Source organism: Aplysia californica, unplaced genomic scaffold (assembly GCF_000002075.1).
Source record: "Aplysia californica isolate F4 #8 unplaced genomic scaffold, AplCal3.0 scaffold00344, whole genome shotgun sequence".
Classification (NCBI taxonomy): domain Eukaryota; kingdom Metazoa; phylum Mollusca; class Gastropoda; order Aplysiida; family Aplysiidae; genus Aplysia; species Aplysia californica.
The window spans coordinates 777,103-799,111 of NW_004797614.1; the positions used below are offsets into that span (position 1 = coordinate 777,103).

A 22,009-nucleotide genomic window follows, 5' to 3' on the forward strand; every position below is an offset into this window, starting at 1 on the left:
GAGAGAGAGAGAGAGAGAGAGAGAGAGAGAGAGAGAGAGAGAGAGAGAGAGAGAGAGAGAGAGAGAGAGAGAGAAAACGCTCTATTCGCTTTAGTGACGAGGCTCATTTCTATTTCTACGGGACTCGAAAAAATTAACAAGAGAATTGCGGGCACTGAGACTGAGAAACTGAAAACCCAGATGATATAATGAACGAGAGGAATTCAAAAACTGAGACAAGGGCAGAGCTACTGCAAGCCGCAGCAGTGGTCAGAACGCCGCTTTTGGTCAGAACACGGAATTTATGCGTTGAAGTGTCTTTCGTAAAGCTAACAGTTCTAGAAATGTGTATACCTTCGTCACGTAATAAATTGTGTAGCTTTCTGGATGGTTCCTATGGTGTTTCCACCAAAGGACATTGGTGTATTTAAAGCAATTTTTTATTTAACTTTATTTGGCAGTCATCGAGTTCGGGACACCCTGAAGGCCTTAACCGGTGTGTTACATTTTAAAGGTACGAGAGGAAATTGATTCCACCCCATCCCCCCTTTTTCTCTTTCATGGCTCCATGCATGCGCACAATTTTTCGGTTTTGGAATTTTCCAACTATCATGTGTTCAAACGATAGTTTTGCTTCCAAAAAAGAAACACATCAGACTTAAGAACCTTAAAAAACTATATTACCTTATGTATTACATGTACTCATTGTCTTGCGGTGCACCATGCACTTCAGCCTTGAACGGAGGGGAAGTGGAAGCAACAACACATTAATGTGGCTATAACTAATTGCATAGTAATGTCACACACACACCCACTCCTTGCTCTTTCATTGAGATACTATGTAGGACTGTTGCGTGTTGATCGGTTCTACAGGATTGTATTTTTACGTTAAACTCATGTCAAAACTGATGCGTAAAATTTGAAGCGATACACAAATGAAATATTTTTTTAAAAACCCATTCAACCATTGCATACTTGCAGGAAAGCACTTCAACTTTAACTCAAGCATATTTAAAGTAGAGATGAATTTGAACTCCATGTAACTGTTTGATTTTTATAGATTATGTAAAGAAGAGGTGCTGGGACTAGAGAAAAGGATCAACTTAACCACAGATCAACTCATGCGAATTTGACATAAGTGGAGACAACTGTATAGAGATGATGAGACGTTGAGTTCATGGAGTTTTTGACGAGTCAGTACAGCGTGGCCACATGTAGTTGGGAACATAAGAGGGTGAGAACAAAGTAGAGACAAAGCATAGTACACACTGATCACCCATATATTGACACTGAGGGTGAGCACTCTGGAACTACAGCTGGTGAGAAAAAAAGTACTGAAAGGAAAGGGAAATCAACAAGACATGAGAGTCTAATGATTCAATAACAAAACAATGGGGACAGAAAAAGGAAATGGTCAAGGTTTTATGAGTGTGAGTATCCAGATTTAATTCATGCACAAACTCCAACCACATAACATTTTACAAAATCAATCAAAGTAAACTTAGAAAAAATGCAAAAAAAAGATAAAAACAAAAGTAACTGACACTCTTCTGAACAAAGCGTTTACCAACACAAAAATATCACAGCTCAGTCATCTATCCACAACATAAGATCATTAGGTTACCAATTCAGTTCTATTGGAACACAACATAAGATCATTTACAGAGACATAAATGCTATCCAGTCAGTTATATCATTATTATGATCTATACACAGCAGTAAATAATTCCGCTATCTAGTCAGATCTATCTGTACACAACAGATTCCAAGTAACACAATTCTAAAATTCTGACTGTAGAGAATGGTATGAGTATATCAAGAGCCATGACCTCTTACATCCACACACAAGGTCAAGACTATTGATATTTTTGATCGAGTAGGACCTAGAGATCACGTAGAACCAAATCATCACTAGGGGAGATTACAAAAAGAAACAAACAGAAAACCAGACTCATAGATTCGGCCTACTGTATTATTTCCCTTGAATTTATTACTGGATCCCTTATAACGAGAATCCTGCTATAACGGATGTTTCGCACCGGTTCCCTCCCTCTCTTTATAACAGGAATCCACTGTACTCGTTTGAAACAACCCAAGTACAAAACTGCTCCTCTAGATATTCAAACAAAAGTCAAGCACATTGACATAGCAGTCTGAGGTAACTATAGACCACTTATACAAAATAAAAGAAATACTAGGCAGTCACTCTCGCTCACTCACTCAAGTCCCTTCTTCTCCCTCATCTTGTCTTCTCAGACATGGACGGAAAATCTCAGAGGTCCCATGTGCAAGTTGTACATGTTAAAGATCCCTCAGTGGTTGAAAATTGAAGAAGAGGAGGCCATTAGCTGCCACCTGGGCAAAATTCAAAATAAAAAATTTCCTACCATAAAAAAAAAATATCCCCATCAGTCATACCTGTAAAAAAGTGAGGCACCCTATACACCTTCCTTGACACCAAATATATTGACCATGTCTCTCCCTTGGAGCATACAAAAGACATTATTTGTAAAACCTCGTTTTACCGTCTACCTCGGGATGAGCGTTAAGTTGGCAGTACAGCGGGGCTGGTGGTATAATGGGATAGCACCGATTGCCATCTTGACTAGGGGTAGAGACTAAAGACAAATTGTGGCCAGTCTTGACTCATCTAGATCTGCTATGATGTGCGATTGCACTTGCCAAGAACAGGAAAAAATAATTACAACAAATCATATGAACAGTTCCAACTGAACTTTAATGTAAATTTGAATCGAATATTTCGTCCAGATCAGAAGCTAGGCTATATTACACATGTCAAAGACCCTTAAGACGCACATTTTTTAACCCAACACTCGCCAGTCCCCAGGTCGACTCAGACTTTTCGCGTAGTATTGTGAATCCTCCCAATATAAAAGCAACATTGCCAGATATTTCGCCAATTGGCCGAAGTGGTGCAGTTCCTTTGAATTTGACGTTTCTCTAGACGACTTTTAAAAATTTCATTTCAATGCTTAAAAAGAATATTGGCAAAGCCTAAAAATGGTAATATTTTCATAATTAATGCAAATCAATGACAAAAGCTAAAAATAGTCCGAACTCGCAAAGACGTGTTAAGGAAAGAGTGAGTGCCTTGTGTAGTGTGTACCTCTGGGGGCTAATTTGCTGGTGGTACAGCCGGGTAATTTTACATTAGTTTTATAGTGACTGTACAACCCAGACAGTTGGCAAAAGGCGACGTAAAGGCGCAAATACTATGTTTATATCAATATAGGCGTCCTTTTCGTACACTGGCAAAACCTGGTGGTAAACGGGGCTGGCAGTACAATAAGTAGGGCTGTACCCCGGGAGCAAACGCGCTCGTGCTCGTAAGCCCCTAGTTCAAGTAACAAGCCTCAAATCACTAGGTCAAATCATCAAATCAAATCACCAGCATGATACGTTGAGTCTAGCCTAAGCTTCAAGTACCTACACCAACTTGCAATCCGTGAAGCCACTCGTGTCTGACCCCCTCTTCCTTCCCCTCCCTGCTTGCAATCCGCGAAACCACTAACATCAGAAAGAGAGAGAGGGGGAGAGAGAGAGACCCCGCGCACAGTGTCACTGCGCCACAAACTAGTCTGTTCGATTAATCGAAGGCATACGAGCAGCGGACGGCAGGCAAGACTCAAATTGCAGCAGAGCAAAGCACTTGGTCCCAAGACCTGCTTTGCGTCTCGTATTGCTTTGTGCTAAGGGCTTGCTCTCGTGCCAATAAATCTGCTTTGAGTCCAACTACCGCCCTGGCAGTACAACACCACTCGTCAGTACAACACCGCTCGTCAGGCAAACACCGCTCGTCTGCACCAGGCCGCAAGATCTACCGGTAATCCACCCAGCTCGCGGCGTGAACTCTGAACTCTGGACGTGGAGGAAGCGAGAGGCTGTAATAGCCTAGTGCAGACCGTTCGCGACCTCGGTGCTTTAACAGTGAAAGTGTGACATCTTCGTAGGCTCACATTTTGTTATGAGCTGTTTTCACTGGTATTAAAAATGGAGATACGACAAGAAAGCACTGGGGTCGCGGTATGCTAAACTATTTAGGACGCATAATAAAGGTGTGAACACTTACAAACAATTTTTAGCTGACAAAATAAATCAGTATTGTTAGCATCCTGTGGCTTGTAATTTAATCACTCGCCTAAACTACACTTCCACTCCCACTCCGACACTTAGAACAAGTTGAAGTTGAAGAGAAAGCATTGGGGAGGGGATGACTATCGTCATTTTGTTTCTGAACAATGTAAAACAATTTTGATTTGACTGCTTCCCTATCAGAAGATCATTGTTAAGGTAAATTATATCACATTGTTAATTACATTGTAGGCCTATAACTTTAAAAAAAACCCATCTTGCTGCACTGTAACTGATATTATGTATGTATTGTGCATGTTCTATCATACAAATATTAATTATGATGTCGAATTACGCCCAGAAAATCAATAAAGCAAAACATAATCCTTCCCCCCACCAAAAATTTTTTTTTTAAATCAACAAAAACAACCAAAAAACCCCCCCAAAAAACAAGACAAATAAAACCCTGTCACACCAGGAGGCGTAAGGGCAGGGGCGGGTTCTACGGAAAGCGAGGGGTGGCGAACACCTCTCGCTTTCCCAGCCATACCACCCCCCCTCTCCCCAAACAGCGCCATCGCTGGAAGTGTGAGGGTTTTTTAGGGCTTGTCAGCGTGCGGCACGCGAGCAGAAGTATCGCACGCTCAGTAAACAAGAGTTTGTGACGTCACGACACAAATCAGTAAGCCCGTCCGCCGTCCACGAGTAGCAACTCCGGTAGCAGGCAAAGCTCAAGCCTGCTCGCAAGCCTCTGGCACGAGCCGTCCATTGCTCGCAAGCCTTCGATTAATCGAGCAGACTCCAGCCCTAATAATAAGGTTTGACTGTATTTCATACTACAGTATAACACGGATAGGTCGAACACAAAAGACTCGAAATCATGCATCCATTGAACTGTGTCTGCTGTCCTGTTCGTCTGCCAAGGTGCAAGAGATCACAGAGACAGACAGCTTTACTAATCCAAAAGCCACAATTTTTTTTTTCAATGGGAAGCTCATCTGTCATCTGAAGCTCTTTCTCATGACATCCAACACCATAGGTACTGACCTAATCATGTGTATAAGCCAACAACTTAACGTATGGCACAACAGAAACAGAGATTCTTCATCTTATAAACTTTTAACATTAAGACGGAGGTTGACTTTTCTTCCTCCAAATATTCTGCCATTTGTCTTTTATCCATTGAAAAGTGAACAAAGATCTTTTTTGTCTCATCCAGGCCCTGTATTTACTCTCCTCTCTCCACAAGCCTCGCCCCTTCCTGGAGGCGGCATCCTCCAATGTGATGAGCTGTCGCAACAATTTGTTGTAGCTGTCTGACTTAGGCAGTGAATCAAAATGTTTCACAGCACAAATGCCTTGTCTCACCAGGGCTTTGTTCACACTCTGATACCACCAGAAGCTCTGAGGAGAACATGATACAGGCCAAAATAAAACTTTTCTCCTTGTTTTGATTTAATGTAAAAACTTGCATTGAACACTGAGATAAAAGCACAGAAGGGCATAGTAGATAGGACCGTATTGAAAATGGGACAAAAGATTATTAAAAAGTAACCAAATAAAGCTAACCCATACTAGTAGGATGAGGTTGTATTTTAAATAAATATTTTTCGGGGGGGAGGGGGAAGGTGGCATAGTAAGGTGAAGGGAAAGAGGAGAGAGAGGGCATAGAGTAACAGTAGAATGAGGGGGAAAATGGGAGCAGGTACTGTATGATCAGGAGTGGGGGGGGGGGGGGTAGTGGATAGCATAATGAGGGTAAAGTAGGGGGGATCGATAATAAGATAAGTGGGAAAAAGGGGCGCATAGTAAGATCAGGGATTAAAACGACGGCAGGGGTATGGTAGAGGGGGGGGGGGGGGCGCATGGTATGGTGAGGGGAAGAAGGCAGACAGTAGATTGAATGTCGAGACCAGAATGTTGTACACTTACAAATTTTAAGACGTTATCTGAATGGAGCACTTTAACAAGAGAAATAACCATGAAAATGAGGAGAGAAAAATTACTCCCCGATTTTGTCTCACTACAATAGATTATAGGAATAGAGCTTTATAAAGTAACTGAATGTAAGCTCTTCAAATTTGGACCAATTCAGTCCTAATATAATGCAATGAAGAAATCAACAGACACAAAGAAATAGGTGCATCTCAGAGTATAGAATTTATAGTTAACATTCTATAACATAATGACGCACTCAAACCTAGGCTTTCTCAGTTCATGTATCTGGGAAAGCCTAGACTCAAACCTATGCACATTATGTCTTACATCAGTAAAGTTAGTCCAACACACTTATCCAAACTTCAACAGGGGCAAAGAAAGGATGTGTGCGTAAGTGTGTAAATTAAAATGTTAAAATATTAAAATATCAATTATTTAATTAAATAATATTAAAATTAAGTCTATTCATAACAGTCCTAGCCTAGAGAGAGAGAGAGAGAGAGAGAGAGAGAGAGAGAGAGAGAGAGAGAGAGAGAGAGAGAGAGAGAGAGAGAGGGAGGGAGGGAGGGAGGGAGGGAGGGAGAGAGAGAGAGAGAGAGAGAGAGGAGGGGGGGATAGGGAGAGGGAGGGAGGGAGGGAGGGAAAGAGGGGGAGAGAGAGAGGGAGGGAGAGAGGGAGAGACAGACAGACTGACAGACAGACACATCACAACTGATAAACTGACCTTTTTCACTTTAATGTGGCAATCCAGCACCTGGCTGTCGCGCTGCAGCAAAGTGAACCACACGTGTCTCCTAACTGTGTTAGTGTGTAGCCACTTGTTACCCTCAGGAGTCATAGACAAGCCAGCTAGCTGAAGGCACAGGTACTGCTGCTCTAGGAATGTACAGACAGTACACAGATGGCTTGATGCTCAGTTACAAGATATATTGCATCAAACAGCTGTTCTAAAAATGTGCACAATATATTAAACAGACAACTAGAAACTCAGCTACTGTAATAAATTATGTCAAACAAAAGTGTATGTCCCAGTTGTCGGAAATTTTGGATATTCAAGTAAGGGCATATTCCTGTAGCAAATCTAATGTTGAACACACTGAGCTATATATATATAGGGCCTATATGATTATATACATTTTAAAAAATATCTTGAGTAGCTTTAAAGATGGGCCACATTTTGTAGCACTAATTTTTAGCACATTTTTAACCTTTGGTGAAGTATAACATGTTGCAAAAACAACTAATAAAATATTTAGACTAAAAACATTATAAAATCCTTTCAATATGTTATCAAGAAATGGTTGAATGTGTGTTTTCTAAAGGAACTAAATTTTTGACCAGCTACGACTTTTTTGGCCATTTCCACAGCGTTGCTCAAAAATAGCTTTGTTGGCAACAGGACCTTTCTCCAGGAACACACACACAATTGTTCTAAAAATGTGCACAGAAGAATATACAGATGGCTTGAAAATCAGTACTACTACAATTTGTCCATAGTACCATTCCAGGAGATTAAAAAAATTTCAAATACCTTTTCACCCCAGATTACCAGATAAACTGAAGATTTTAAGCTGTGCTTCTGCCCTATATGTATAGGCCTTCTCCTTGCCCCCCCTCATTTTATTCCCCCTCCCCCTTTTCTTTCCCTCTCACTTTCTCGCATTTTGAATTTTCTCTCTCTCTCTCTTCATTTACCTCTCTCCCTCCTCCCCTAGCTCCCCTCCTCTTTCCCTCACTCCACAGACAAAAGCACACTTTACACAGACATTATGCACGCACAAAAATCTCCCCAAAGTGGCATACTGAAAAAACTAACCACTGTGCAGGTCTCCCTTAGGAAACATGTCCAGGTGCATTATGGGTATGTGGTCGACCAGCAGAGCCCCGTCTTGAGTGACCTGTTTGACCACACCCTGAAGCTTGTAATGTTTCTCCACAAAGTGATCCGGGATGTTGCAAACATTTTTGAATTTAGTGGTCTGAAAAAAAAAGAATTCTCGATTTAAATAGAAGCGTATTTGCCTCAGAGCATTCTTTCTTTACAGGCAGTTTCAAACTTCTCTCAACTGCCCTAGATCTAATACTTAGAAGTAGAATAAAAGAAATACCAGAGGAAAAGGAATAAGGACCCTTCTAACCGTAATATCATCCACGACCTGACAACCAAAATGCACCTCAAGTTATGATAACTGGGAAAGTGACATTCAGTCAAAGTTTTGGCTTATAATATATTGTCAACCCACTTCCACCAGTATTTTATTAATCTTGATAATTTATGTGTTCATCTACAACTACATCTTATATATTCCAAGGGCACGGCACTTACAGAGATATTGCTGTTTCTTTTATTTTTTCCTCTTTGTGGTGTTTTAATTTGTAGGTGTGTTAATTTGTTGTTATTGTTCCGATGAGTTGGGTTTTTAAAAATTTTTGTGTTCATATAACGAAATGTAATTTAAGTTATGTTGTTCCTATCTTTTTAAAAAGTGTATAATGTGTTATGTTAGAGCGTCTCTCCACCAAAACCGAATACATGTACTGACACTGGCAGGCCCCTTGAGTGTGATTCCATAATTTACATGTAATATCCTGTACTTTTTCTTGAATTACACACGCTTAGAGTTAAAACGGCCAATCTTCGGATAGGTGGACACACGCCCTTATTTTCTCATTTTGATTTCTTTCTATTGTGAAACCTTTATTTTTCACGTTTTTACACTCTGTGTGGCTACAAATGATATTCTGGATGCTTAAAACAGAGCACAAGAAGTTACCTCTATCAACATGTTGCTGTACGTCGTCACAGAGAGTTGAAAGCTTGAAAATTAATGGCAACTTTTGGCACTTTTGCGGCAACTTTTGGAAAAAGAAATGGCAACAAACGCAGATGCTAGACTAGAGAGGTGAGCAAAGTAAGCCCCATTCCCTATAAAGACTTCTCTGTTGACATCCATCCCTTGGCGCTCATATGACCTTATGCAGTTTCGAGTGTCGTAAAACCTCTACTAAATAAAAATTTTAAAATTGAACATGGCTCAAGGAACAACATTCCCTAACAAGAGAAATAACCAACTTGTCACTTAAATGAGACTTATTACTCCGATTACTTCCCTTTAGTCACATGGTGATGCGTTAAAATGTTTTGAGAAAAATTTTATTAAAAAGCGTGAAAGAACGCATGGAATCCAAAATTATGCATATGTTGCAGAATTATGCAAAAAAACGCAGCCACACAATCGTATTAATCCGACGGGGACAGTATTATTCACACTAAAAATAAACAAATTAATACAGTCGAACATGCCATGACCGCCACCTGTACAAACAGCCACTTTCCATTTTAACCCTTGCGTTTTTTCTATAACTTAACCGTGTAAAACGGGCACCAGTCCAACACGGCTGCGGCCACCCTATTTTATCAACCCACGGCCAAATCTACCTGTCTAAGGCGGCCAGACTTTGTAAAAAATTACGCATTTTCCCCACACGCTGTGGACAAGCCGTCACAGTTCATTCACCTGTCGTTGTTGTCAGTCCCTCCAAAGGATGAAACGGTCATGTTGCTTGGGTCACTCCCATTGTTTACCCAAGTCGACAGATGGGTAACATTAAATTTTCAGCTGCTGGTAAGAGAAGCGTGTGATCTGTCATAACTTATAAGGCCCGCCCATAACTCAGTCCGTAAATTATTTTGATCAGTCTGGCCTAAGACGCCCACCAGTCTTATACGGCCACTTTTCCCCTTGACAAAGCGCATCGTCGAGGAGAAAAGTGGCCGTATAAAACAGGTGGCCATCATACGCGTCACACGGAGGTGGTCACAGGCTTTGGACTGCCAAAGGGCTCATTAAAATGTTTGTTATTGTTTGGGGTTTTTTTTCTTTTGAAAGGGGGGAGAGGATAGTGCAGTTTATTGCGTGACTTTTTGTTGTTAAGTTTTTTTGTTTTTTTAAAAATTGGTACCATGAAAGGTCAAAAACAATTCTAAATGTGTAAGACGAGGGAGGCCAATTGCCATAGTAAAACAAACAAATGGGTCACCACCACTCGCTGAACGAGCGACACTTCTGTAGTCAGTTTGAGTAGACTTCCATTGTTATGGACTGGGTTTACAGACTGAGTTGGGGGGGGGGGCTTATATAGGTTACGAAAGACCACATGCTTCTCTTACCAGCAGCTGAAAATTTATTGCTACCCATTGGTCAACTTGGGTAAACATTGGGAGTGACCTAAGCAACACGACCGTTTCTTCCATAGGAGGGACTGGCAATAACAACAGGTGGATGAATTATGACGGCTTGTCCACAGCGTCAGGGGAAAATGCATAGTTTTTTATAAAGCCTGACTGTGTTAGGGAGGTAAACTTGTTCGTGGGTTGGTAAAATAGGGTAGCCGCGGCCTCGTTGGACAAAGTGATCATTTTACACAGTTAAATTATATAGAAAAAAACGAAAGGGGGAGAAATTGAAAGTGTCCGTTTGTACAGGTGGCCATATTATAGAGGTGTCCGTCATGGCAGGTTCGACTGTAATTATAAATTATTCTAATTATTCTCAATCAAAAACAAGCACATGTCAACTCTCAAGAAAGAGAAAATATATCATGTACATTAATTGACACTTTCAAGCTAAAAAACAAGTACTTACAGATCTTGTCTTTCTCACAAGAACAATAAAAGCGACTGCTCCCAATCCATATGCACTCCACTGGAAACAACAAATAGAAAAACTCAAATGGTACATTCTCATGACACAAAATGACAGGATGCAACATATGAAAGATACATTTTTTTTAAAGCAGTAGAGTTTATGAATATTTATACTGACTTCAGCTCAGGCTGTCCCCTTGGAAAAACACTGTTACAAAAAGCTGGGTTGACACTGACATTGACAGTCCAAACAGTTTGAGCCTATCGTAATAAGAGCAACTGTCTAACGTACACTTTTTGAGGACTGGTACAATTATTTCAAACAAAAATTCCATGTTTCCATTTACGTCGCACAAAATAACATCAGAAGTATCCATGCCATCTTTGCAACATTGACAAATATTCCCAGCTAGCTCCAACACACAGCAGTCATCTCCTAAGATCCCAGTGTTTGGGAGCAAGGAAAATGCCAGATCTTAGGTGAACAGGATCTAAGCCAATTCATCAGGGGGGAAATCTATAGTGTCTCATGATCAGGTCCATAATCAATAAAATGACTCCCCTGACTTTGAAGTAAACTGACGAGACCCTTGGGGATGAGCAAAGAGTGGTTAACCTTGACAACCAATCATAATGGCATGAGACATGCAATTTTCACTTACATCCACCAATCATAAGTGCAAGATATACATTGATCCCATTTCTCCTCATCCAAAATGTATACCTTTCCATCTCTGACTGAGTACCTCCACTTATGTCTTATTGCAGCAAATGGCAGGCTAATAGCCAACAGGTGTTCACATTATGCAAAGGCAATAGTCCCCACACGTGGGTGCCAGTCTATTTAGCAAATTCAGGAGCAGAGTTGAATGGCAAGTGTGATGGTCAGGGAAACAAAAGCACTGACGAGCTCACAGTTTGATGAGATCCCGTCTGATGAGGCCTTGTAGTCCCTACCCACTGAGAGCAGGATGTAAGTTCATGTGGAAGGCTCAGTTGTAAGAGCAATGTGTGGGAAAAACAACAGCATTGACGAGTTCACACCTCTGCATGATCCCATATGGGGCTAACATTGTACCCCCTCATCGAGATTTACAATGAATATAATGTGATCACATTTATGAGAGAGGATGAACTTTGATGCACTGGGCAGTGCAATAATCGCACATTTTCGTTTCTTGGTTGATCAGCTGTGCACATTCAAATTTTTGTTCAGTAAATAATGACCTGAAACAAAAGGGGGATCTTAGCTGAATATAGTCCTTAAGAGTGGGATGTTAGGGGTGACATTTGTGCAGTAAAAATTTTGTCTTCAAACAACGGTATCTGAAGCGAAAAAGGATCATAAGCAGTAGGAAAACATTCTGATATACAGGGTGATTAAAAAAGAATTCGCCAAAATCATCACACGATATTTCAAGACCGAAAATCAATAGAAAACTCAAGCTTAGACAAATGTGTTGTACATACCTTCAAGTTTTTATTTAATTTTTTACAAGCACTCAATGAGGCCTACACCGGCAGAACTGACAACATCAAGCGCTGAATATGAGAATTCTGCCTCAGGATGTCTCAGTCCACCGGGTGGAGTGTAGCTGTTATTAGATCTTTTATGTCATTGATATTTGCTGGAAGGGGTGGTACATAAATTTTTTCTTTAACATACCTCCAAAAGAAGTGGGATTCACTTCATTTGCATGCAGATTGGAATTCATTTTTTCAACAAGATGGAGCACACCCCTTTAGCATCTCTGGGTTCGAGCTTTTATCTGAATGAAAACGTGCCTCAGTGGTGGATTAGTTGGAGAGGTGCTAGAGACCTCGTTCTCAGCTGTTGGCCTGCCAGATCCTCGGAGCTCACATTGTGTTTTTGGGGGGGGGGGGGGTATGCTTAAGACAAAGTTTATGTTCCATCACTTGAAATAAAAACTTAGGTATGTACAACAGATGTGTCCAAGCTAGTTTTAAATTCTATTGTTATTCGTTTTTTAAATATAACATGATGATTTTGGCGCATTCTTTTTTAATCACCCTGTATTTCCAAGGCTACACTTCACAGGGTCATCATTGTCTTCACACCTATCCACTTTTGAAAGCCACATTGGCCCATGCTTATTTGCGCATCTAGATCCATGATAAATAAATAAAAAATATTTTTATAAGATTAAGTTAACATGTCGTGTATATTATTATACTTCATATATCAAGAAACCCATTCAGCCCTTTTGAAATTTTAATAAGCATTTGACGCCACATTCAACACAGTTTGGTTACATAAGTGCCAAAGATTAGTTAGAGGTGTTACAAAAGTGTCACTAACACAAAAAAGAAGGAGAGATCAGATAAGGACAATACATGTTTCCTATGAAAAAAGTAGCAACAAAATACACCAGAGCCCCTGCCAACCACCCGCATTCAGCCTTTGAATTGCCTTCAAGTTCCTTCTAGCCTGAACACAAGTATATAACCATGTAGACTTTCTGGAGCCCAAGGAGAGATTGAATAGCCTAGATCTCAAGAAGCACATTGACACAATAATGGTTAATGGTTTTCAAAATGTGAACAAGTAAGACATAGATAGAGAGAACGAAAAAAAGTAGGATATATGTACCTGTGGCACCCTCCAATCAACCACAATCACTGATGAAGAGCAGGAAATGTCAAAATTTAACAACTGACTTTTTCAAAATGAGAAAACAATTCCTGTATTGAACTCATAGAGAGGCTGCAGTGGAGTCCAAAATCAAAAGGTCAACTTAGTTTAAGTACATACATACCCTCAATTCCTTTAAGTGTGAGTCAATAAAGTTGAACAGTGATCTTTCTCTTCTTGTAACCACCGTCTCTGCTTGGGCCTCGGGCTGCACCATGTCATATTCTCAAGATGCAATTATTGAGACCACACTGAGAATGTAAAAAGTGAAATATGAAGATTATGCACGCGCATGCACACACACACACACACACACACACACACACACAAACACTCACACTTGATACATAACACAGGTAGGTAAGATGTAGATAAGTAGGTAGTATAAAAACAAAACCTCAAAGAAAAGAAAATTATATTGCTAGATCCAGATTTGCTTTCGCTGAGGTGAGAAGTAATTCATCCAGGACTAGACTTCTAAAGTTTTGGTCCTAATTTTTGGTAAATAGTCTTTATCAAGATCTTAGTCTTCCATTTTCAAAGAAATCTCTGATACTGATACCATTAATCAAAATTAAAATAGAGTGGAGTCCATGAATCTCGAACACGAAGATCACGAATTCTCGGGTATCTCAAACATAATGCTCTGTCCCGTTTCAGTCCCGATGTTTTCTTTGTATTAAATTCATGGAGTTCCCAAACACTAGCAACACTCGAACCTCGAACAATTGCACTTCACATTCTTAACCAAAGAACCGGCTTTAAGTACTGCCTTTCTGGCTACGGGTAGAGGTTTCTTTGTCATAGTTACGTTCAAAATATGGTCCTTGTCTCACCATGAGAGGCTGGAGGAAGGGGCGAACGGGAAATGGGGGTTGGGGTGTGATGCTGACCACACCGCATGACTGGCTCGCCACGCATGCAATCATGCTGTGGAACGTGCGCGGTGGGGATGGCAAGAGGCATAACTTTCTGTAAGCCAAAGAAATCAGAGGAAAGGCATAACGTAGGAGTCGGCAGTGCACACGTAAGATTTTCTGCTTTCCACTTTCATTCATCTTCTTGTATTCACATCGTAGACACATTCATCAAGGGGGATAACCACATTAATTGTTTTAATGTTCTTTTTTTTTAACCTCTCTTGATTTTCTCTCTATTTCTTTGTATTTGGGGATTTCACGGACATGACGAATTATGGAAATTTCGAACACTTTTTCCAATCCCTGGCGAATTCGAGTTACCCTTGTTTGAGTGTATCTAACACAAGAACTGGATAAGTCATTTTTACGTCATATAACAGCTTGCTTGGCTCAGTTTCATAATTTACATCCTCTGAATGGCGCTCATATGACCTTATGCAGTTGTGAGCGCGGTAAAACCTTACTTTAAAACAAATATCCTCTGACTCTTACTCATTAAAGAGCGGAGTGAAACAAGGCTGTGTATGTACTCGCCCTGACACTCTTTGGCATCTTCTTCTCCATGTAATTATCCATAGCCTTCTGTGAGTTAAAAGCACCAACATAAAATCTCATTCAAACTTGCACTTTTGGTTCCAGGAGAAAAATCCCGCTGTAGGCAAGTTCCCGCTTTAAAAATGCAAAGAGGAAATTACTGAAATTTTTAAAATAAAATCCGCAGGAATACATCCCTTCTATTCAATAAAATTTGCACTTTAGATTAGTCTTCTTTTTCTTGTCAACATCGTTGATTATCTTGGCTTTAATTCGAGTGAAAACCATTTCCTTTAGTCTTTGTTGGAAGCCATCTTTTCCTCGGTTTGTTGCTAGTGCTGTCTATCGTACCGGTAGGCCTACAGTAGAACTGGTGAAGAGGATGCCGGAGCATCAACGATCGCAATTCAATGAATCAGTTAACACACATTACACCCTTTCCTTTTCTTTTACTTTTTGGCCTAGCCGAGGACTATGGCCTATATGCTCTTAAGGTACTTAGCATCTAGGCTATGGCACATCACTTTAAATTTTGGAGCGGCTCACGTAGCGCGTCTCTTTGCACCATTTCTCTCTGCCGCCTGCCCCACCTCACTCATCACTGGACTGGCCAACCATAAACTCCGCACCTCTGACTGTCTGTTTGGAGCCTGACTACAGCCCCCCCCCCCCCCCGACAGAGCTTGCTCGATCTCTCCTGCTGTATCCGAGTTCGGGACTTTCCTTGCCCTGCTATATATATATCCAAACACAATTGAGTTTACATAGAACAAAAAAGGGATTCCGGTAAGCTCCCGCTGTAGGGATGGTCCCGCCATAGCAGGTGCCGCTATAGTCATGTTCTACAGTACCAACGTTGGGCAGGTATTCGATGGGTAAATGATATTTGCAGATGATGCTGCTCCAACTGCTTTATAGGGATCAGAGGCCCTTTAGAGACTCATCGAGCTGCTTTGCGTATTCCAGCATTAACTCTGGTCTAGCCATAAGCACCAACAAGACCAACCGGCAGCATATACACGCCAAATATCTCCTTTAGCAACTTCACTGTCGAGGTGGAGTAAGAATTCACTTATATTGCTCTGCTCAATTATCTTCTGCAACCTCACTCTTAGGGTTAAACTGAACATCATAATCTGTAAATTGTAAAGCACCAACAGTTTAGCTCACTGAGCTAACAACACCATGCTTACCATTGTAAAGGTGTGAATGGCTGATATCAAACAGCATAGACCACAGATACCTTATTATGAACACAAGACACAGAACACCACCACGCCATGTTGGTAAGCTGTCACCAGTGCAGCCAAGTGCAATGACTCTTTTTAAAATGAAAAGCTCTCATTAAACATAAACTGTACACAACAACATTACACCAAAATATTAGGGTGTAATAATGTTACAACCATCAACACCAAGATGTCCATGTATTACCTGTCCTGGGCAACAACGTCATTGCACAGCGGACAGGTCCGTAAGTGCTCAGTTCCTCCCAGCACCAAAGCCCGCAAGGTATCCATACTGATTGTTCCGGTGGCTGTTTGATTATGTCGATGTCTTTCCTTTCCAGATAATCGTTCCTTTCTTCCTTCTCCCCTCTCTATCCCCATTTCCTGCATCCTAATGATTGCGTGGTGTTCTGCTGTCTCCCTGTCTTCTTCATCCCGCAACTTTTCCTCCAGGGTCTTCAAAACTTCTCCTTTGTATTTTGAAGCCAGCCAAGCGCTCTTGTTATGGCCTCAATCTCCATTTTCATGCTTGAAGTTGTTCTTTCTATGGCCCCTGAAATGCTATGAACCTTTTCATTCCCACTGTACACCACAAAACCCTATCCACTTCTCTCACCCCTCCTGATCGATCCATCTGTATAGATCACTGGGTCCTCTGGCTTGGAATGCTCCTCAATTAACTGTCGTATCTCATTGTCGTTAATGACAGGGGCACATTCCCGTCTTTCATGACCCATAGTGATGTGAACGTTGGCCAGGCTTCTGCAATCGGGGCTCAGTTCAAACAATTCCTTTCCACAGCATATTTCATTGATGCCACAAACTTTCCTCAAGGAGTCTTCGGCTTCTGTCATCCATGAGCTACCCCGTTTGATCCTATTTCCTTTGATGCTGCTTAGGTTGTCATGCAAAGAGTACCTCGGGTCTCCAAAAACATTCAAGTTCAAGACAGCTTTGCCTGTGCCACCTTATGCCTCACTCAGATGCTGGCCAGGTCCAGGATGTATCTCATACAGAGACAACATGGGTGTCCTTTGTGCAACCTGGAACTGCCCTCATAGCCTGAGTCTTGGACAGGGAGAGGATGCCCAGACCATTGTCTATGACTGACAGAAGCACCAGCTGCATTAGGAGAAAAAGAACTCTCTGTTAAATTCCCGCTGAAGCCAAAGTCTTCACTAAACTGATGCCCTTCTGAGTCCTGACAGCAACATTGTCAACATGTCTTCGGAAAGAAACTGTTCTGTCCAGAGTGATTCCCAGATACTTCAGCTGATGCTGTCTAAGAGAAAGTGGTCAGATCAAACACAATTGGAGGGGTAGGATCTTTCACAATACGGTTGTTGAGTGAGCACCAGATGACCTGTGCTTTGTCTGGATTGATGACCGCATTGTATTCCTCACACCAATCTGTTACCTTGCTCAGCCTGTCCTGTAGCATCCGTCCAACCGCTAGCATATCTATCACGACCTTGTCCGTAGATGATGGCAGATTCTATCAAGTCTGTGTGTTCAGCACACTCACACACTGTCTTACAGCTGTAAACATGACCTCTGTATGCCCGTAATGAAGACTAAAATGAAAACCTTTTAACTGCACAGCCTCAGACGGATCCTTTAAGACTTTAATATCCAGCATCCATTGGCACGATCGGTTTGGTTACATTCATTTTGCAAGCCAGATTGAGGGCGCAAAGCGACTATCGTGGCACAAACCGATCACCTGACTCGTCGCCTCAAAAAGAAACACTTTTGTTTACAGCTCTACGAGTCAGGAAATCGGTTTGTCCATCCCCCCAAAGGGCACTCTGTATAAGAATCATATATATATGGCAAGACTGCACCCAAAACTAAACTGTCCTGACAAAGGAAGGCTTTCAATGTTCATTCTTAACTTGTTTAGTGACGTCAACACTATCATGGCCATGTGAGTGTGAGAAAGACAAAACATTGCCACCCCAGCTGGAAGGCCTACACTTCAAAGATCTCTGCATAAGATAAGAAGACCTCAGCACACATGATCTGAAGGCAGGCAACATCGACCTAACAACATGGGTGGCCCTTGCCTTGCTGCAGACTACAGTTGTTGGAGACAGGCTGCCAAGTGTGGAGTTCAAAGGACTGTGAGGAGGAACGATGAGGTGTGGGAGGAGAGGTGGGCAGATGACAATTCTAAACTGAGCACCCACTAAAACTGTCCACCAGAGCCATGAGTGGAATCATCCAAGCCCACAGCAACAGGACTGTTCTTGTAGTGGGATTCGGACTTGCCACTCCAGGACAGACTTTAGGAAAGGACTAGACTGTACGAAGAGTCTACTGCACAGCCATAACAGGTGCCGCAACTCAAGACACTGACGCACAAAAGATGCAAACTCCATTCAGGGCATTCGTCTAGCGTCGAGGAGCTCAGTTAGGTGGCTGTGTAAACTTTTACTTTCACCCCCCGCACATGGATGCAGTGCTTTGGGGGTCAACCAGCAGTACTGTTTGCTGCAGATCACACATATAGTCTAGCCGCTAAAACTGTCGCAAATCAATTATTTTCAAAAAATTTCAAACCTAACGCCTAACTGCAAAAAATCAAATTCTGGGTTAAAACAGGGGGGCATGATGTCCCCATGTAGTCCCCCCAGGTTGATCCCAAGCCCACACATTACTATAGTATAGCGGTTAGGCTTAAAACAATAGTGTGGTATAGCTCAATTATAATAAAGCATCATCAGAGCTATCTATTTGTGACGGAAATGAAGTTGATATTCATTCGTGTTCAGCGTATCGTAGATCTAGATCTAGGCCTACTAGAAAATAGACAACTGTCATATATATATATGGTAGTAAGATCCAAGTGTGAGACTGGAGGGAAAGTAAAATACAGGTGGCTGCTGGGGCGGACGCTAACAAATTATCAACAACAAAATTATGAATATATATATATATCTAGATCTAGATCTAGATCTAAAGTTCATCACTTCATTTTCTGATTTAATCGGGGCTCTTTGGAAATTGCCTTCCCATCTGTTTACATAAGACATAAGAAACAGAAGTGACTGATTATTAAGGACAAAAGTGGCCATGTAGGCTTTAAAGTGAACCCTAGATATCTACCACAAGTCTAGATCTATATATTTTCTGCTTTTTATTTATTAAAAATTTATTTTGGCCAGAAAGAATTTTGGTGGACCCACCCCATGTTTACTAATGCGCACTAGATCTAGAATCTAGATCTCTAGTCTATATATTATATATATATAGATCTTATATATATATGGCTCTTTTCGTCTTTGCAGACGGTCAATTTTACGGTCTCAAGGTTTTCTTCATGCAGCTTCTTTCATGGCTAATTCTTCCTATCTTTGAAGTGCAGATTCTGTCGCAATGCTTGCATGTCAGTGACATAGATTGAAGCTCTGTATTTCCGCCTGTTTTTCTTTCGTTGTTGGCGCTTCTCAGCCTGGTTGTTTCTAGGCTGCTCTCTAGCATTTTCCTCTATTCATTTTCCTCCATGTTTTCCTGTCCTCAGCTATTTCTTCCCAGATGCTAACATCTAATCCAAGCTTAGATGTTTTTGTAGCTGTGTCTTTGTACCTCAATTTTGGTCTTCCTCTTGGTCTCTTTCCCTGGGCAAGTTCTCCAAGTTGCTTCGAAATCCGGTTGGTTGTCGTCCATTCTCTTGACATGGCCAAGCCATCTCAATCTTTTTAAACACAGGAAAGTTGAAGTTGTCATGCTCTGGGGATTTGCCTGTGCCAACGTTTCAACAGTTGTAACCTTGTCACACCACTAAAGGAATGCCTAAGATCTTGCGGCAGCATCTGAGATGGAAAATGTCGAGGCTTTTCTCTAGTCTCTAGTCTATCCATCATAACTATAACTTGTGACATAACAATAACAATAACAAATCAAACTCTAGTAGGCTCTAGCCAATGTTTCCACCCACCTTTCGGCAATGATTTTATCCATAATAAAGATTTTGCTGCAGTCTTCAGTTATTCGTTTTTATTTTTTCACTGGCAACTGACAGGCACACCCAAGTTACTCTCTCTCTCTCTCTACTCTAGAATAAAAACTTTTAACTTTTAACCTAGCCTACGAACTACGATAATTTACAATGTTTGTTGTTCTTCGCTGCTGCTGCGCTCAACTGCGCTGTGGCTGTACTCTGCTTGTTTGAGTTCAGGCAAAAGCGTCGTCGTAGAAAGTGTTATAGATCTATAGGCTAGGCTTGATAAAAAAAAATAATGATCACAATAAAATAACCCCATCTATGTAGGCTAATAGTCTTGCTTAGAGTTTAGCAGACATTAGGCTAACATTTAAACGCTCTGGTTAAAAAAGTGACGTGTAATAAAAGGAATGTGTCTAAGAGGGAGCAAAATATTATTTTTTTCTACGATACTATCTATCGTAGTATTGTATAGTAGCGGCTACCCAAGACCGTCTTGCATAAATTATAAATACTAGGCTTAGGCCTACTATAAAAATCAAATAAAGAAAATCAACAGAATCAAGGTCAAGGACGTGTGTGTTTATAGATTTGAGAAGCGGAGCGGGGGTGGGGGTGGGGGGAATCTTTCATTTAATAGTAATAGTTAAAACCAACAAGGAAACATGGCCTTGGGTGTAAATTGAAGAGTGTGATTTTTCTTTAGCTAGGAAACTGGCCTAAACTCGTTCTTTTTCCAGGTCAAGAATCTTTCATCTATCTAGACCAATACCAATTCAGGCTAGGTAAGCCCTTGTCGAAGATCAATGATTATAAAAACACGGTCTCTGTTGAAGATCGGTAGCCGGCCACTGCTACGGGAGGTCACCTCGGGGCTCAGGCCTGAGCAATATCTGGGCCTGAGAAGGGTTCCCCGAAGGAGTTTAGAACTAATGGAGCCTCCTCTCTCTCTTCGCGGCGCCACGAGCAGTACGCCGCGGTGGGGATCAAATATGGCCGCTGAGTGTGGGCTAAATCTCGAACTGTGGCGGTTCTTTTTATAGAATCTTATCGGGCTGGGCCACGTTGTGGGGGTGGGCGGGGTGGGGGAATGCACGCAAGGAAGAGGGGATGGAGCAGGGATGAAAGAGGAGGGGCGGGCCTTGGGAAGGTACGAAGGAGAATGAGAGAGAGAGAGAGAGAGAGAGAGAGAGAGAGAGAGAGAGAGAGAAAGAGAGAGAGAGAGAGAGACAGACAGACAGACAGACAGACAGACAGACAGACAGACAGACAGACAGACAGACAGACAGACAGACAGACAGACAGACAGACGGACGGACGGACGGACGGACGGACGGACGGACGGACGGACGGACAGACAGAGAGAAGAGAGAGAAAGAGAGAGATTGATTGTGATCAACTGACGGGCTGACGGATAATGACAGGGAAAAAAAAAAAGATTCTGTGTGTGATACGGACTATTCAATTCTTTAAGAGTTTTATGTTATAATCTAGTTTAAAAATCAGAAAGATGTGTAAAATAAGAAGAAAACTTGTCCAAGTAACATAAAATTATCAAACATACCAAATTATAAAGATAATCTTTCAAGATGCCAAAATATTTAATTATTAGAAATGGATAAAAATATACTTTAAAACTGAATTTAAGATATTATGATTGCATGATTCTAGGCGTGTGCCATAACTAACTTTATGTGTAAGGAATAGCGTTATCTGATTGCTAACAGTATGTCTTGGTCTATAAATAATAATATAATTGGTCTATAAATAATAACATTATTAATTACAATAACTTTGTTTCCTGGTTTTCACAAAGTAGAGGGCACAATGATTTCAAATATTCTTTAAAAAGAGATAACAGCACCTTTTGAGGTGTGATCGCATGCATGAGCGTGGATGACCTTTGAAGGTTATCTTCTTTTTTTTTTTTTTTGTTCAGTAAAGTATGATATGGAGAGCAGCGTTTTTAGTCCCTTATTACACTCCGGGGGGGGGGGGGGGGGGGGGGGATAATTTATCTCAGTGATGACTCTTGTGTATTAAAATTTGATGTTGCTTTGTTTGGTTTAT

General features: G+C 41.2%; 1 protein-coding gene across 2 annotated transcripts; it reads right to left on the reverse strand.

The window, feature by feature from the left end:
* Positions 1 to 4,955: 4,955 nt before the first annotated feature.
* LOC101846663 (protein C3orf33 homolog) lies at positions 4,956 to 20,149 on the reverse strand. Of its 2 annotated transcripts, none has more exons than XM_005102832.3 (6): positions 19,934 to 20,149; positions 13,435 to 13,561; positions 10,656 to 10,715; positions 7,826 to 7,988; positions 6,734 to 6,885; positions 4,956 to 5,475 (listed from the first exon to the last, which is right to left on the reverse strand). In XM_005102832.3, the coding sequence occupies exons 2-6, from the start codon at positions 13,525 to 13,527 to the stop codon at positions 5,197 to 5,199; spliced, it is 747 nt and encodes a 248-aa protein (XP_005102889.1). In that variant the 5' UTR covers positions 13,528 to 13,561; positions 19,934 to 20,149; the 3' UTR covers positions 4,956 to 5,196. The 2 variants fall into 2 exon arrangements, with proteins under 2 accessions (XP_005102889.1, XP_012940557.1); XM_013085103.2 differs by lacking the exon at positions 19,934 to 20,149 and adding an exon at positions 19,582 to 19,857.
* Positions 20,150 to 22,009: the final 1,860 nt, after the last annotated feature.

Bases quoted from the DNA above. Each gene is read 5' to 3' on its own strand.
- LOC101846663 (XM_005102832.3), bottom strand. From the start codon at position 13,527: ATGGTGCAGCCCGAGGCCCAAGCAGAGACGGTGGTTACAAGAAGAGAA. The intron at 6,886-7,825 runs GTTAGTTTTTTC...GTACATTCCTAG, and splicing joins TAAGGGAGACCTGCACAGTG to AGCAGCAGTACCTGTGCCTT. The intron at 5,476-6,733 runs GTCAGTTTATCA...TGTTCTCCTCAG, and splicing joins GCCACATTAAAGTGAAAAAG to AGCTTCTGGTGGTATCAGAG.